This window comes from the organism of the source record quoted next, unplaced genomic scaffold (assembly GCF_019419815.1).
Source record: "Pyrus x bretschneideri cultivar Hongxiangsu unplaced genomic scaffold, Pyrus_bretschneideri_v1 Contig51, whole genome shotgun sequence".
NCBI lineage: Eukaryota > Viridiplantae > Streptophyta > Magnoliopsida > Rosales > Rosaceae > Pyrus > Pyrus x bretschneideri.
This window is the reverse complement of record NW_025999789.1, coordinates 2,555,001-2,572,312: the sequence shown is the minus strand read 5'-3', so window position 1 is coordinate 2,572,312 and position 17,312 is coordinate 2,555,001. Positions and strand designations below refer to the sequence as shown.

Sequence of the window (17,312 nt, the reverse complement as noted above, 5' to 3'; positions counted from 1 at the left end):
TTTCCTTTTAATGGGCTTGAAGAAATCCCGGTTGCGTGGGCTTGTGACCATTAGGAGTGGGGCATTAAAGATAGTGGGGATTTGGCGTCTATGTTTGAAAAAACCAAAACAAAGAACATTTAATCACAAAAATGAAAAATAATTTATGAAATGTTTTTTTATCAATACAAATGATATATTTATACTAAATTGGTGAGGAAATAATTTAGGTAAGTTGAAAAGAATAAAACAAATGGGTTATGATGATCCTAATTATTGGTTATATAAATACAATTTGTAGTGCTTATATTTGTTTTGTTTGAAATTGCCTTAAGAATGGTTAAAAGCATTTTTGATGAAAACGTTTTTAAAATCAATTCATACTAAAATGTCAAGTAAGTTTTGGAAAACATTTTGTTGCTTCATGCAAAGATTTAAGTGTTCTCAGTAATTTTTAAAACAGTTCCAAACAAGCTCTTTGATTATATGACAATGAATCCAAAACTTACTAAATTTTGGATTCAACAGAAATAACACAGCATAAAATATGAAAGTTCAATTTTAAGTGAGTTGAGCTAACGCAAACACAATGAGTTTAACTAAACACAATGAACCTACATTGGTTTGATTCTATCCATTCCACATCTAGTCCGGTCAGAGAACTTTACTCTTCTGCATTCAAATTCAAATCCATATGAATTTAATGAAAATACCCTGTATTTTATTTTATTTTTTATATTAAGTTACAAAGTCATATTAGGAAAACAATTACTTGCTACAATACAACTTCAAATTTAAACAATTATTAGACATTAATTCCATTAAAGAATCCCCCAATCACATCCCTCCTCCTCGTCATCAAACAATAAAAAAGCAAACCATCTTTCTTGCGTGTAGAAGAAAAGGAAGGTAACCGACTCCTTTTCTCTTGCCCGCATTATCCACTCACGTTTTAAAGGGCAAAATCGGAACCCTATTTTGCAATTTGCTTTCCTTCAAAGCCAACAATTCGATTCCCATCGCGTCTTTCCATCTCCATCTCTGAAAACGACCAGATTCCCCACATTTATCCAAAACCCATTAAAACCCAGATTCCAAGATCTCAGGCTGCATCTACTGGGTTCTGAGATTTCTAGAGAGAGAAAGAAAACCCATTATAAAGAGAGAGACAGAAACCCGAATCGGTGAGTTCCCTCAGAAGAAGAAGAAGAAGAAGAAGCCTTAAAGCCTGAAAATTCACCACATTCATCAAAAACCCAACAAAACCCAGTTCCCAGATTTCGAGATCTCAAGTTCCAGTTTCTGGGTTTTGAAATTTCTAGAGAGAGAGAGAGAGAGAAAGAAAGAAAGACCCAAATCAGAGGCAAAGATGTGCTGTCCGAGTAGGGTTTGCATGCTGTGTACCTGTTTGATTCTGGTGGTGGTTCTGGTGGGTCTGCTATTCGGGTTCGGAGTCTTCAAGAACGGATTCCACAAGCTGAAAGATACTGTGAATATCTGTGACCCGAATGTTCCCGGGTCTTACTGCGGGTCCCAATCGGGTAGGCCCTTCTTGGGTTATGCTGCGCCCCCACCTTTCTAGGTGGTTTGGTTTGGTTTGGTTTGGTTGTTTGTCTCTCATTATTTTTCAATGTAATCTGTTTCCTTACTGTTATTATTTTTTAATTTCTAGTCTTTTAGGTTTGATTTTCTTATTTCACTAGGGATTTGGGTTGTTCTTGGGATTTATAAATTGATTTGTATTTTGCCCAATTTCAGGTTATTATTTTGTTTTTGTGATGTTTATTTTATTCTGCCCCTTGACTTGTGTGCGAACTTCTTGAATTCTTTAAATTTGATTAGAATTTGGTGTAGGTTAAGGTTCTCTTCGTTAACATTTTGTAGAGTAGTTTTTTGTTTTTTTTTAGATACAAAAAACAGATAAACAATGTGTTCGGTGGATTATTTTGTGAAAATATACTCATAAAACGAAAAACACACAGGATACAATATTTAGCTTAAGTTTTGTAAAACATCAAATTAATTTTTCTTCTCTTTTTCTAAATAATAATAGCATAAAGTGTATAAGAAAATTTTTTATTTTTGTTTTTGAGAAGAAGAGAGGAAGAGAAATGATATAGAATGTGGTAGGGGGAAGGTTTTTTTTTTTTTTTTTAATTAGAGATATATTAGGATTACATGAATGCGAGGTTTTGAAAAAAAAAATAATTTTTGATTGTACTAAATTACATTTTTACCTTATATTTCTTATTCATGTTTTGTTTTAATTAGAGGGTTAAATTGATAATTTTATATGATTTTGGTTGATAATAAATATTTTATTAATTAGTAGAGATAAAATAAACATTTACATTATAAAACAAAGTGGGAGTTTTAGTACAAATAAAATCAATATTTTGTACAAACACATCCCTTGACCTAAATAAATACATGACATCTAATGTACCCAAATGGTTCGAAACCTATCAATCAACTCAAAGCAACTCTACCTCTAAAAACTCCCTAGTCAAGAGTCAATTCAATCCACTCAAATAAATAGTAATTAACTGTAATAAATAGTAATTGCCTAAGTGCATTTTCACTTATAAACTGAATAGTATAGTCAATTCGTATTAAAATATTATTAATTTTTTTATAAAAATAATAAAAAAATAATTTTTTTTAATTTCGAAAATGATTTTTAATTAATCTTGTCACGCCACGTGTCATTATCCGAAATTACAATTTTTGTGGAAGATGGTTAGGTATTTATATATAAAAAAAAAAGTCTTATTTTTTCTATATTTTAAAACAATTTTTATTAAGTTAATTAATATGGATTGCCATCACAAAAGTGGACACGTGGCCAACGGTAACTTCATCTAACATTTTCTTTTCTTTTCTTTTTTTTATTATACAACGTGTGCCCCAAGCGCCAGTCGCAACAAAATTTAATTAACATGGCTGACGTCAACCTAGCGTCATGTAAGTCGATTTTTGGGTCAGTTCATTTTGTGCTGGGTTAGAAGCTGGCCTCCACTTTGGGCCAGCTAATTGGATGGAGTGGAGTGGGTTTTTGGGGGGCTAGGGGTAAAAATGAGTTGTTGCCCAGCTCATTTATGGAGGGGTGGAGTTGCTCTCAACATTAGGGTCGAGCCAACACAAGATATGACATTAATTATACACAGGCTTACTTTTAGCAATATCTCATGTACTCTTCAATAAGTCTTACTCTATTTTACTTTATTGTGTCTCATTCTACCCTATGAACTCGTTATAAGTGTCAGTTTGCTCTATTTCGTTAATTTCGTCAACAAAATTGTTAAGTACTTGTCGTGACATGGGTTTTTGGCTGGAGTAAGTTCATTCGACTCGCTCGAAGTGAGTTGTTCGACTAGAACTAAGCTCACTCAACTCAACTTGAACGAGGGATGACAGAACTAGGTCGAAACAATATCTTTGTTATATTAGACCAAAGCACGACATTAATAAGCAGCATGCATAGATTATGTCTATAATTTTTCAACAAGAAGGAGAAGGACCAAGTCAAATTATATCAAGCTTGTCAAACATATCAAGTTTGTTAGCCATGTTTGGATAGAATTTACTTGGATTTGAGTTAAACAATTAAAAGACGAAGTTTTTTTTCACAAGATTTAATAGTGGCCACAGGCAAGCCAAGTTAGAAATCTCTTTTTCTCAGGAAAGAATTTGAAAGGTGTATAATCAACAAGCGTACTTGTCAACCGATTTCTAAAAACATGGTTGATGTCCGCGTACTATACGAAAATTTACTAAATTTAACATCTGGTGTGCCCTTTAAAACAAAAAATACATCGCTAAACCATTTGCATTCCCCAACTCAAGGGAATTCCAAGATCTCTAGGAAGAAAAAAGTTTCGTTTGGCCAGTGGGAAAAAGAACGAAATCTTTTGCCTGGCCAAATACAAAACACACAAAGAGAGAGAAAGAGAGGAACCCTCCTCCCTCTTCTCTCTTTTTGGATCCAAATCTTCAGAAAAGAAGAGAAGGAGAAACAAAAGAAATCAAGCAAAGATGTGTTGCCCCGGGTGCATTGCTAGGGTTTGCTCGTGCATTTGTTGCACTATACTACTGACGGTAATAGTTTGCCTGCTGTTGGGGCTTGGTCCCATCCAGAGGTTCAGGATTATTCACATAAATCACCTTCAGGAATCATGTGAGCCAAGCTTATATGGATCACTGTGCAAGCCTGGAAGACCCTTCCTTGGCAACATGGCACCTTCACACAGCTTGTTGGATAAGATAGCACCTTCACCGTACTAGGGTTCTTGTTGTTACACTAAATATACAATGTAATATGTGTATCTTTCTCTCTTCTTTTTATTTTTTGATTTTTTTTTTCCGGGTTTGCTAGGTTCATATTTTATTACGGTTATTTCTGGGTTTCAATGTTACATATGTGTTATACCGATGAATTTGAGTTGGTCTTGAAACTTAAATAAAACTATTTTTACCGGGTTTTTGTACTTGATTTGGTGTTCCCCCGTTTGATACTATTATGTACATTGTTTATTACGATATTAATTGTGCACTGCTTAATTCATTTTTGTGCTAATTTTTGTTTCATATGATACATACATGTATATACTTCCACATATTGGCAAGATTAGTTAGTATTCGATTGATTTTGATGATAAATGGTAGCGTTTTTCCTTGCTGTTCAGAGAACACTTCTTGTCGACTGCAAAAACTTCTCATATAACACATCCTGAACCGGAATGCCCACTGGACACCCAAATTAAGCAGTTCATATAATTAAACCATTTCTCATACAATTACAATTAAATGAAGAAACTACGGTATATGATGCAACTTAATTGGCACTCAAATCCAAACCCATGGCATCATAGAGTTTTCATTCTCTCTTGATTAATATAGACAACAGAAAAGTCAAGAAAAACATCCGATAAAGTTGGAACAACGAAGGACATTCGAACGTTCCCCTCGCATTGTCCAAAACACAAACACCCAATTCCACAAAATTCCAAGATCTCAGATAGAAAATTAAAGAACCTTTTGGATCTGAATAAAAGACAAATAGGGAGAAGTGGGAAACTAAGAGAATCAAATAAAGTAGTAATTCGAGATGTGCTGCAGGTTGTGCCTCTGTTGCATTTGCACGTTGGTGATATTGATATTCATGGCGGTGTTCTTTGGTGTCGGTCCGTTGAAGAATCTGAAGCATCAATTCATCATCAAGTAATCTGTGGATCATGCCAGTGATCCAAATAATATTCGTGGAACATCTTCATGCAGGCATTGGATGACCAGAAAACCCTTCTTGGGTTACACGGCACCTCCACCTTAATTTCCAGCTAGCTAGCTAGGGCTTTGTTTCTTTATTCTCCTCCTTGTTATTATTTGAATTTTAGTTTCTTAATTAGGTTATATTTTCATTGTTTGTAATTGTAATCAAGGTTTCTGGTTTATATAGATTTTCCTGTGTTTCATCTTATGAAGTTTTATTGACTAAAAAAGAAGCGGCCATCAGGATTTGGACGTTGATCTTCGAATTTATGTTGCTTTGTTTTTTGTTTTATTGGAGTAAAATAAAGCAGTAAGGCTAGGGTTCATAAGGATCGAATAATTATTTGTAAAAGAGGAGAACATGATTCAATTAGGACATGCGTTCGACTGGAGTTAGAAGCCTCCACGACACTTGAACTAAGAATTCAAGCCTTTCTTCTTTTTACTATAACCCATTCGTAGCTTAGTTTAATCAGAGCTGCTCTCTAAGGCCTTCATTTTGAAAACCTGTGAGGTCCTTTTTTACATGAGTTCTAAGATCATTTTACGGTAGATTAAGCTATTAATTTAAATAATTCTTATTATACGAAAGTAAAATACTAATTGACAAAACAAACAAAAAATAAAAAGAGAGAAGAATCTTTCACGTCATATCGAATCTCTTCCATCGATATCTAACTAGCAAATCCAATTGCATAAAATCCGAATAATTTTACACATCAAATTTCATCCAATATTTTAACAATAATATTCAAACCCAATTAATTAGAAAACATCAAAAAAATTGAGATTGTGTGGTTTTGAAAATTGAAATCCCTTCTTCTTGAACACGTGAACCCTTTTCATATGAAAATTTCCGACCTCGGTCAAAAATTATGAAACATGAACCTTTCCCTTTTCCATACGCGAAAAAGAAAAAAGAAAAAACTCTAAGAGGCAGAAGGTGAGTGAACGACCGAGAAAGAGACAAAGGGAGAAAGGGGATGTGAAGGAGAGAGACAATTAGGTTAATGAACCTGATGAATCATATTTAATTAGGTTTGTAATTTGATAAACCTACCCTGGTGGTTTGTAAATTTATAATGTCGATAAACCTAATGATGCTAGAAGTAACCAACATTCATACGTACATGTGATTCGTTCGATCATACGAATTGTTCCCATCCCATGTTATCATCCTACTTAGGTCTAGTATGGTTTAAACTATTTCTTATTAATTACTTGCTACAAAATGTTCAAAAGCACCATAACAAAGAAAACAATATACAATTTTTTTATCTAACGGTTGTATTTATACTAAATAAGTGAGGGAATGAGATAAGCCTCACAATAAACTAGTAATAATGTAGTTTAAATCTATCTCTAGTGAAAATCGAACCTAATATTTCTTATTTAAGTGAAGAACAATATCGTAATATTAAGTGATAATGTAATATAATATTAAAATGCATAACGGTGCAAAATGTTTAAATGAGCCTAAAATCAAATGTGCATATCAAATAACAGTACAAAAGCGCCCAAAAAGGTATAAAGGGTACTTGGAGAAGTTGTAAACACACACTCTTAAAAACTAGGTGGAGTCATCATTATAAAGTAGAAAAGTTGCTTAGTTAGATCAGAAGTCAATAAACATAAAATAATAAGTAAAATCACACAATTATGCCTAAGAGAAGACATAAATGCCATTGTTAATCTTTCGACTCTTAAAAGAGTGGATACTCTGTTGAAGTTACCAGTTGATTTCGTAAAAAAAAAAAACCTACGTCAATTTATTTTCTTAAACAAATACAAGGAAAAGAATATAACTTTCTTTTAGAGGAAGGAAACTAGACGAGTGCAACTAATTCGTATCACAGTGGATCCTTCTCTCCGTCTTCTTCAAGTGGGACTGGAAGTCCAAATTAATCAAACAAATCCTCTATTATATCCAAAAACCCGAAGCTCCGATTCGTTACAATCCACAATACAATCTCACAAAATCCTCACCAATCGACTGCGGAGATCCAATCGCAGCGACGGATTGAAGAAGATGAAGATCACAGTGATGACTGCAGACGAACAGATCCTCTCATTGGACGTCGATCCTCACGAGACTGTAAGACCCTAATTTTTCACTTCAGCAGAAACCCCCAATTGATTTGATAGTTCTTTCAATTAATTTGGAAGTTCAAGTTCATTTTTTAATTTGATTTGATATTTTTTGGTGATAGGTTGAGAATGTGAAAGCTCTGCTGGAGGTGGAGGTGAGAAATTTAATTTAATTTAATTATTGATGATTTAGTGTTATTTTTACTTTATTTTTGTGGGATTATGCTGTTTTTAGGGAAAACAATGTCATATTGAAGTAAAGTTTAGATCTTTCTGTAATGGGATTTACAGTTCATCACTGGAATACGATTGCAGAATTAAAAGTTCGTAACTTTTTTTTGGTTTGGAAGCTAATTTTAAATTCAGTTAGCAGATTAGTTAATATAGTAATGTATAACGAATGCTTGATATGTTTTTTGATGCGTATGAGCAGACGCGGGTGCTGCTTCATCAGCAGCAGCTGCTATATAATGGGAGGGAGATGAGGAATTCTGAGAAGCTAAGTGCTCTTGGTGTCAGAGATGAAGACTTGATAATGATGGTATCCACTGCCGCTTCGAGGTATACTTGAAAATGTTGTACTTTATGCGCAATTCACTGTATGATGTTCGTGTGTTTAATGGGCCTGTGAGTATATTTCAGTGCACCCACCAATGCTTTGAGCTTCAATCCGGATGGGTCTGCGGTAAATCCAGGTGCTTTCCAGCAGCACATTAGGAATGATTCTAATTTGATAGCACAGTTGTTTCAGGTAGCATGGTGTTCTTTTACTTCTTATTCGGGTTTTGGTTGGCGTTTGCCGATACTTGCTACATAGTGGTTGAAAAGAAACAGCAATAAGTTGAATGAAATCTTCCTTTCTAAATTTTGCACTGCTATTCTGAGGTATAAACTGTTTGTTGCAGTCTTTCAAAATGTAATTCACTGTCCTTAGTTTGTGATTTTCTACTTCCCATGAGCTTCTCATAGTCTTTTCTTTTGTTTGTAACTTACAGAGTGACCCAGACTTGGCACAAGTTATTCTTGGAAATGATCTCAATAGACTGCAGGAACTTTTACGAGAGCGTCATCGCCAAAAATCTGAACTAAAACGGAAACAAGATGAGGAGCTTGTAAGTTACATTTTCTTCTGTATCCGTAGTCATTGTAGGATAGTTGCTACTTAATATGGCCTTCACTGTAATCTGTCTCCATACTCTCCGATTAATAAAACACATATAGCCATATGGTAGTTTATGAAGTTTCAGAGAAATACAGTGACGTTAACTAACTGTAAAAGATATTGCAATGTCTGTTTCTGTAAGTATACCTGTTTATCCTGTCCTACCTCTTGAATATTGATTTTGGCATGATTTTAATCCCTGTAACTAATGGAGTTTTTGTTTACCTGAATCTTGTGAGCAGGCTCTTCTTTATGCAGATCCTTTTGATGTTGAAGCCCAGAAGAAGATTGAAGCTGCTATTCGCCAGGTTAGTGGTATTGTGATTATTGTCTTTGTCAAAGGAGTGTGGTTCACAAGCGATAATCCAACTCCATAGTTTCTTTAATAACCTGGAGTTGTAGTTGTTCTTTCCTAAAACATTTGCAGTGGTAACGGTATCCTTAAAATCAAATCTTAATTGCTCACATTATATATTTTGTTTAATATTGCTAATTCCTTTGCAGAAAGGAATTGATGAAAATTGGGCTGCTGCTTTGGAGCATAACCCTGAAGCTTTCGCAAGAGTGGTATGTATGATTATCAGGTGTTGCTACCAGTGTTATCATTTTAAGTTGGTATTTTGTTTGATGTTCATTGTTTTTCCAGGTTATGTTGTATGTTGACATGGAAGTGAATGGTATCCCGTTGAAGGTAATTATTCCCAAATAGCTTAGGACTGTTACTTTTCTTTCTCTTCAGTTCAATGTGACATGAGACTGCTGGAATATTTTTGTGTCATCTGTGTTGCCTTCAACTGCCCTTTATGTTTCCTGTACAACTCAATAAACGCTATCCATCACGAGTAGTATTATCAGTTGTCTTTCTTTATTGATTGTCTGTACTTTAAGTAACTGCAAAAGTTACATACTTTGTTTATTTCCACTTGTATCCAGGCATTTGTTGATAGTGGAGCGCAGTCAACTATTATATCTAAAAGTTGTGCCGAGCGTTGTGGGTATGAGATATTTTTAACTATTAGATAGTAATTTTCTCTTTACTGGTTGTGAAAGTATATTTACACAAGCGACTCATTTAATATGTGTTTCATGGTGGACATTCAGTGGCCCATACATGATAAATATGCATGCATGATTTTGAGATGAATGCGGATGTAGATGTGGATCATGTAGAACAGTAGGAACTGCAGGGGGTCCGATAACAGTCGCAGTCCGTTGTTTTCACTAGCTACTTTATATCATACCACTTTAGCCTCTTAGTATAAGATTTTGCGACCAAAACTCAGCTAAGTTCATGTGAAAAAGGAGACTTTTGAATGCTTTATTGCTGTTTTCTTTATTTGAATTTCAGCTGACTTTTTTTCCTTCGTATTTTTATGAATACTGATGTTGATTTGGATGCATGAGAGACCTTAGGAGGTGGTTCAATGACAAATCTATTTTTCTTTTCACCAACTACTTTATATCAAACAACTTTAGCCACATAAATTTTGCTTTGGCGACCGACCCTGCTTATAAGTTTTGTGAAAGGAAGGCAATTTTTGAATGCTTTACTGCAGGTTTTTTAATTACAAATTCTGTTTATTTTTTCTTCCATATTTTTATGAATAACGTGTGAGTTACAGGAGCAAAAGCCTAACGTTGTGTTGTTTTGGGCATTGAACTCTCTAGATTGTTGAGGCTTTTAGATCAACGTTATAAGGGCATTGCTCATGGAGTTGGTCAATCAGAGATATTGGGTCGAATACATGTAGCTCCTATCAAGGTAGCTGCCTGTGATAAGCAATCCATATCATACTATACTGTCTGAAATTCTTACTTGAGTGACAGGCTTTTTAACATTGTTTCTATAGATTGGAAGTATATTTTACCCTTGTTCATTCATGGTTCTCGATGCTCCAAATATGGAGTTTCTCTTTGGGTTGGATATGCTCCGTAAGCATCAGGTAGAATCCATGCTCCAAATTTCGTGCAAGCTGTCTTTCTCAATGGTTTTAATTAATGGAGGAGCTCCATTTGTTAGTCTTCTAACATTAAAGATGTCATCAGTGCATTATAGATTTGAATGAAAATGTTTTGAGAGTTGGCGGTGGAGAAGTTTCTGTACCATTTTTGCAAGGTTGGTCCCATGATCTCTATGTATGGATGTTTAAATATTCTGGAATATTTATGGTCCCTTGTTAAAGAAAAATCTAAATCTATGTATTTGTTTTAGAAAAAGACATCCCATCTCGTTTTCTCGATGAAGAAAGGTTTGCCAAGGAAGCATCCAGCTCAGGAGCTCCTGTAAGTCTACTCGAGTTTATGCTTTTCCTTAAGTCAAGGAATCTTTTTGCAGTTTCCGATTCTTAAATGTATTGTCTAATAAGAAAAAACTTAGGATAAAAATTCTGGTGTTGTCCTTACAAACAATTGGATCATCTTGTATGAGGCTTTGTATTTGCTCCATTTTTTGTAGGTTTTTTTCATATCTTCCCATCCCCTCCTAATTTTATTGTTTAAGTGTAGAATCTATTTATATTACACGGTTTTTTGGATCATAGCATTCATTAGGATAATGTTGTCTTAGAAAAGTTTCAAATATAGTAAGGTAGCTGACCTTGGACTTATATTTCTTTCATTATTGCTCATTTTGCTTGAATATGGTGTTCTTCAGGTTACATCGGGAACAGCAGATACGAGCAAAACTGTACTATCAGGAGGGCAATCTTCTGGTTAGTTTGGAACTTGCTCATAGTCATTAATGGATGCTTTGGTTATGATTTGTGTTGGGAGGTGCAATTTAGTTTGTTTGCTCTTGTTTGGTTGAATCTGTTAAATGCAAATTATAGAGTTTAATGGGACGTCTTGATAATGATATGTGTCAGGGTGTGAAATTTAGTTTGTTTACTCTTCTTGGTTGAATTCGTTATTTGCAAGTTGTGAGAGCAGTGCATGTATGAATCCTTCCCGCATATAACTGATGGTCGTTTCCTTCCTTTTAAACTTGACACAGGGAGTGCTCGTTCTAACCCGACTCAGGTAAATTTTTTTAGCAAATACACTATTTTCTAATTTCTATTGAGAAATTAAATTACGCTGTAGTGTTTACATTTGCTTAATCTCAGTTCTAAGATATCAACTAGGGTTTTCACTCTTTCGGGGTTCGCCATACATGGAAGTTGGATCATCGAATGAAATTTTCATATGTGACAATGTTGGTTGCAGGGATCTGATTTTGAAGCTAAAGTTGCAAAGCTTGTTGAGCTAGGATTTGGGAGAGATGCGGTAATACAAGCTCTTAAATTTTTTGATGGTAACGAAGAACAAGCAGCCGGATATCTTTTCGGGGGCTGAGTAAACTTAATACCTTATAAATTCATTTCATTGTTGGAATACGCTTAGTTTGAGAACTCAATTACAAAGGTTCAAGTTCGAATATTATGTATTTGCTACCATTTGATCTAATCTTTTTGACTGAGACCCTCGAACGAGGGCTGCAATTTATACGAAAACTGTTTGCTGTTCCAAATTCGATTCCTTTCGCCGTGATTTTCTTGAGTATTATTTTTACTTCGAATCTGTTCTTTAGCCCCTGCTAGGTTGACCTTTTCGGATTGAGTTTCGAAAGTTCCTTGATGATGTTTCTCTTGTAGCTGCAGTTAGATGCTACATGTGCTAGAGCAAGGGTGGTACCAAATGCAGTGACCATTTGATGAAGGCAATGGTCCAAGGTGCCCTTGCTTCTAGAGAGGAGGAATTTTACGTGTATCGGAAAGAGAAACCATGTATCATATTATTTTGCGTGTTGCATTTTGAGTGAGTGAAATGATAACGCTACATTTCTCTATACGAGTTTGTCTATATGGACGGATCTTATAATATGGCGCTGAATCACTGTTATAATCAAAGGATCATGTAATTTGTACCATTCAAGAGAGCGAGTAAGAGAATTTCAGGGCATTGGTTGTGTGAGATGAGTTAATAGGCTAAGCCAATAAAGACCGTCATATTCAGTTTTAGTATCCTGAATTTTGTGGTAATAGAAAGATAATGAATATAATGAATTCGAGTTGTTAGCGACACAAATATGCCACTTGTCAATCAGGCGACATGCCATGTGTCACTAAGCAAAGTGGCCAAGTGTTTAACGACGATTGGTAGGAGCACCAGGTGGCGCAAAAGTTCTTGTATCAACGAACGTGCTTGATTCCTGTGCGAAAGATGGTAATAGGAGGTGGAATACCCGACTTGGATAGGTTGATAGATAGAAATTAACCGCCAGTACATATCTTTTTATGAAATCGTCGGTTGTGGGTCCCACCGTGCGCCAAGCAAAATTATCACCAAGCCAGACGACTTGAATGTCTTCCACCGTATCAATTACCTGTCTCTCTTACTGCTTGACACTTACACCCACCTAAAAGAAAAAAAAAATTTGGGTAGCTTGAAAGTATCAACTTATATAAAACGAGTTTAGTAGACATTTAGTGATTCATATATTTTTATAATTGTCAACTCGTTCTATGTCAGTTCATTATCTAATTGTAAAGTTATCTAAATGCCAATTTACGCTTTATAGTTCAATAACAAAATATTAATTTATATTTGACCTTATATTTAAATATCAAAGCAATAATCAAATCGTTCCATGCAAGTCATTCACCAACCCCACAGAATTGCCATTGCTTCACCGCCTACAATTGAGGAGCACTTTCTATGTGATCTTCCTCGCCTAACCAAACAAGTAAAAGCCTTCATAACGAAGCAACCGCATCGCACACCAATGAAGTAATTGAGTATTACGAAAGCATCCACTCCTTACCCTTTTAGGAAAGTAACTCCAAAACTCACATCCCAAAAAGACATAAAATTACCAAAAAGGGAAATCGAAAACATATAAATTGAGGCGGTGACATTCCATTTTTTTAAAAGACACCAACAATTTGGTTGGCTCTTTTCCGACAAACATGGCTGCTGCTCACCCGGGCAGGGAACGGTTTGTCACGTTCCTCGGCGGCTGGCTGGACCGCCAGCAAACGTTTCTGGACCAGCTCCTTAATCTGGTCGAATCGCCGGACTACGAAAACAAGGATGCCCGAGAGAGGATCTTAATCGAACAGGTTCTGTCCCACTACCAGCAGTACTTCGCCGAGAAAGCCAGAACGGCGGAGGAGGATGCGTTCGTCTTGTTTTCGCCGCCTTGGCTCAGCTCCTTTGAGCGGAGCTTGCTCTGGTTGGGGGGATTCAAGCCGTCAATGGTGCTGCGCATGGTGGACAGCTCGGTTGAGGACTTGACGGCTGAACAGGTGAGGGAGATGGACGCGGTGAAGGGCGAGACGAGGCGGGCGGAGCGGGATCTCTCGGAAACAATGGCGAGGATTCAGGAGAGCGTGGCGGCGCCGCCTATTCTGGCGCTGGCGAGGAGGGTGGGGAGGCCGATGGAAGGGGAGATTTCATCGCTGGATATGGCGATGGAGATGCTGAAGACGGCCATGCTGGGGGTTTTCGAGAGCGCCGATGGTCTTCGCGGGTCGACGGTGAGGAAGGTGGTGGAGGTGTTGAGTCCGGAGCAGACTGTGAAGGTTTTGGCGGCGGTGGCGCAGTTTCAATTGAGGATTAGAAGGTGGGGGTTGCAGAGGGACACGCAGCTGAGCTAATGTCGAGGGACCTACATGAAACGGGAAAGGAAGCCATGTAAGTTGCTCCATGTTATCGTTTTATTTTTGTTTTTGGCGCTTCAGTTGAATAATTTACAAGTTTGTTTTTCTATTTACTCAAATAGTTTACAAATTTGTAATGAGTCGTAGTGCGCGTGATCGCCAGACTCGTGTTGAGAAGCTAATTAAATATTAAAAGCATCTTTAATTATGTTTTTAATATTTTTAATTCAGTTTTAGTTAATAAGATAAAAAAAAAAAAATTAGTTTTGGAGCTCTTTAAAAATTTCTACTTCAATCATACTTTCCAGTTTAGGGAGATATAACGATAGTTGACGGAAAGGGTGGATCCCTTTCACAAAATTTGTCAAATCCATCAATCCGGATCCTTGAAATCTGATCCAACGGTTAAAAATAGGGGTACCTTCAAAAGTTATAATAACTTTAACCGTTGAATCAAATTTCAAAGTTCAGAATTGATGAATTTGATGGAAGGAATCTGGAGAGACCCATTTCCATTGTTGACCAATAATAAAGGAGCTCTTATTTAAAATATTAGTAATTAATGTTGGGAATTACTTTCTCATTTTCTAGATTTAGGAGCTTTCAGGAGAATTCATATCCTAGATGGTGGATAGAAGTGTGACAAAATAGAAGGTGGATAGGAATTGTGGCAAAATCTAGCACGAGTTGATTTAGAAAGTTTATTGGAGATGCTCTAAGCTATTGTAATTGGCATGTTATACTGTCAAAGTGTTGAATTGAATTCATTCCTACACATGGTAAGATTGCATATCTAAAATTATGAGCAACGACCTAAAAGATAGACGGATGGATTATTGAAATATATTGTAAAGTGAGTCATGAAAAATGTATTAAAACGTGTCTCTATTATATATTGGGAGACATTTTTTGACACAATTTAGATACACTTCTTAGGGCATACTCTATAATGTGTTCCTTCCAATCATTTATCCTTTAAGTTTCTCTCAAAATCATCTCTACAAAAATCACTGACATCCAAAACTGTATGATCATTGGATGATATTCATGGCATTCATTACGATATGCTCTCGAGTTGTTAATGAAATGCTTTGATTATAATAATTTGTGTTGGGGAGGTGTAATTTAGTTTTCTTTGGCTCTTGTTTTGTTGAATTTGTTGAGTGCAAGTTGTGATAGCTGACACATAAAACTAATGATCGTTCGCTTTTCCTCTTAAATTTGACACCGGAAGTGTTTGTTCTAACACGACTCAGGTAAATTCCTTTCGCTATCTGCGATTTTCTTTCGAGAAGTTTAACTTAGCTCTAGTGTTTACATTTGCTTAATCTCAGTTGTTCTTGGTATCAAACTGAAGTAAAGCTTGGATCTTTTCGGGATTTAGATGAACGGGTCAAGAAACTCAAATATAAATGCAGAGTTTAAAATTCAGAACTTATTTTTTGGTTTGAAATCCAGATTTCATTTCAGTTAGCTCATTTGTTAATATAGTTCGATCGATCGATCTTGTTTAGTTGAATTCGTTAAAGGCAAATTGTGATAACATTGCATGTATAATCTTTCCCACATGTATAACTGATGATATAAATTGACGCAGGAAGTGCTCCCTCTAACATGATTCAGTCACTCAGTTAAATTGCTTTAGCTTTCTGCTAACTTCTATCAGTGTTTACATTTGGTTAATCTCGGTTGTTCTAAGTTAACGACTAGGGTTATTCAATCTTTCGGGGTCACCACATGGAGAAGTTCGATTGGGTTGATGGGCTCAGTTATATCGTCGACTGAATATTGCAAAGGTTGTTTAGCTAATCTTATAATTTGTTTATGGTAACGAAGAATAATTAACCGGACGGGTATCTTTGAGAACTTAGTTATAAAAGTTCAAGTTGAAATATTATGTACTTATTACCCTTTGATCTAATCTTATAATTCAGTTCGAAGTGATCTTCTTTAGTTTGTATCTGGTTTTTTATATCCTCTGCTTCGCCTTGTTCCTATTGAATTTCAACGTTTAAGTTCTTTGATTATGTTCTTCATGTTGGTGCAATTAGATATATATGTATAGAGCATGGGTGACTCAAAAGGTTAGATGGCCAAAATCCACGTACATCACGATAAATCAGTGAGTTTGACTCGTAACGTCATTCTCTTCTAAAAAAAGTACCGTAGTCCTAAATCGGAGCTCGGACGCTAAATCTGCAAATTCTCATTGTATCCCTTTGTCTTATGATGATCCATTTCTTCTTCAATCGATTTTGCTATTTGTTCTATATCATATATCACCGTCACTCAAAATACACCTTAAACAACTACTTAGTACTACGGCGTAATAATATTATTCCTTTATTTGTAAATAAGAGGTCTTAGGTTCGAATCTCAATCTCAAAAACGACAATTTTGCTACCAATTTAATTCTCCACCCTATCAGGTGTAAATATATCATTGTATACTTAAAGCATATTCGATAAAACCACCCTAGCTATTACTTATTAAAATTTCTAGAAAAAAAATCACTGATCTAAACAAAAAATCGTACGTGTTAAATAATTAGACACGTTGCAAGCACAAATTAGGAGCAAGTGAACCTATGAAGCCCTCCAAAGAAAAACCCTACAACCCGGCTTCTTCTCTCTGGATCTGCCGCATCGATAGAGAGAGGTGTTGAAGACGATGCTGAAGAAGAATTTCTTTTCATACGTGAAGATGTGTGGCCGGCTGTGCAGTTTAGATACTAGCAAATCTTTATGTTCTTATTTTTCTCCAAAGCTTGAGTACTCTCAAGCAGTGGAGGTTGAAGAAAGGGGGACTTCGAAGAAGATGTCGCCGCCGCCAAAGAAGGATTGGTTTTTGTACATGATGGTGGATAGTGCCCTATGCCGTCTAAGTATCAGTCAGTTCTGCCAAAAAAGCTCTCCCAAACCGCTGTTTGAGCTTGTGCATGATTTTTCCCCAGAGGAACCCCCGGCCCATTATCCCTTTGATATGGATGTCCATATTGTGAATTCCAAGTTGTATTCTCTGGGAGGTGGAAGACGTACAGATGACAGTTTTGTGCCAAATTTGGATGTTTATTGCCTTGATCTCACTAGCTCGGAGGGTCCCTCGATTTGTGAGGATCCAGGGATCTGTGAGGGTCTGAGAACCTGCGAGGGTCTGAGAATCTGCGAGGATCCCTG

The 17,312-nt window shown here is 36.0% G+C and overlaps 2 protein-coding genes across 2 annotated transcripts; both read left to right on the top strand.

The window, feature by feature from the left end:
* Nucleotides 1-7,084: 7,084 nt before the first annotated feature.
* Nucleotides 7,085-12,005, top strand: LOC103931491 (protein DNA-DAMAGE INDUCIBLE 1). Its single transcript, XM_009341002.3, has 16 exons — nucleotides 7,085-7,342; nucleotides 7,458-7,490; nucleotides 7,769-7,896; nucleotides 7,978-8,086; nucleotides 8,331-8,447; nucleotides 8,740-8,805; nucleotides 9,002-9,064; nucleotides 9,144-9,188; nucleotides 9,431-9,492; nucleotides 10,166-10,259; nucleotides 10,348-10,440; nucleotides 10,544-10,613; nucleotides 10,710-10,780; nucleotides 11,151-11,208; nucleotides 11,490-11,515; nucleotides 11,702-12,005. The coding sequence occupies exons 1-16, from the start codon at nucleotides 7,277-7,279 to the stop codon at nucleotides 11,828-11,830; spliced, it is 1,230 nt and encodes a 409-aa protein (XP_009339277.2). The 5' UTR covers nucleotides 7,085-7,276; the 3' UTR covers nucleotides 11,831-12,005.
* Nucleotides 12,006-13,188: 1,183 nt separating this feature from the next.
* Nucleotides 13,189-14,293, top strand: LOC103931492 (protein ZW2). Its single transcript, XM_009341003.3, has one exon. It carries the CDS (start codon nucleotides 13,444-13,446, stop codon nucleotides 14,131-14,133), a length of 690 nt encoding a protein of 229 aa, XP_009339278.2. The 5' UTR covers nucleotides 13,189-13,443; the 3' UTR covers nucleotides 14,134-14,293.
* Nucleotides 14,294-17,312: the final 3,019 nt, after the last annotated feature.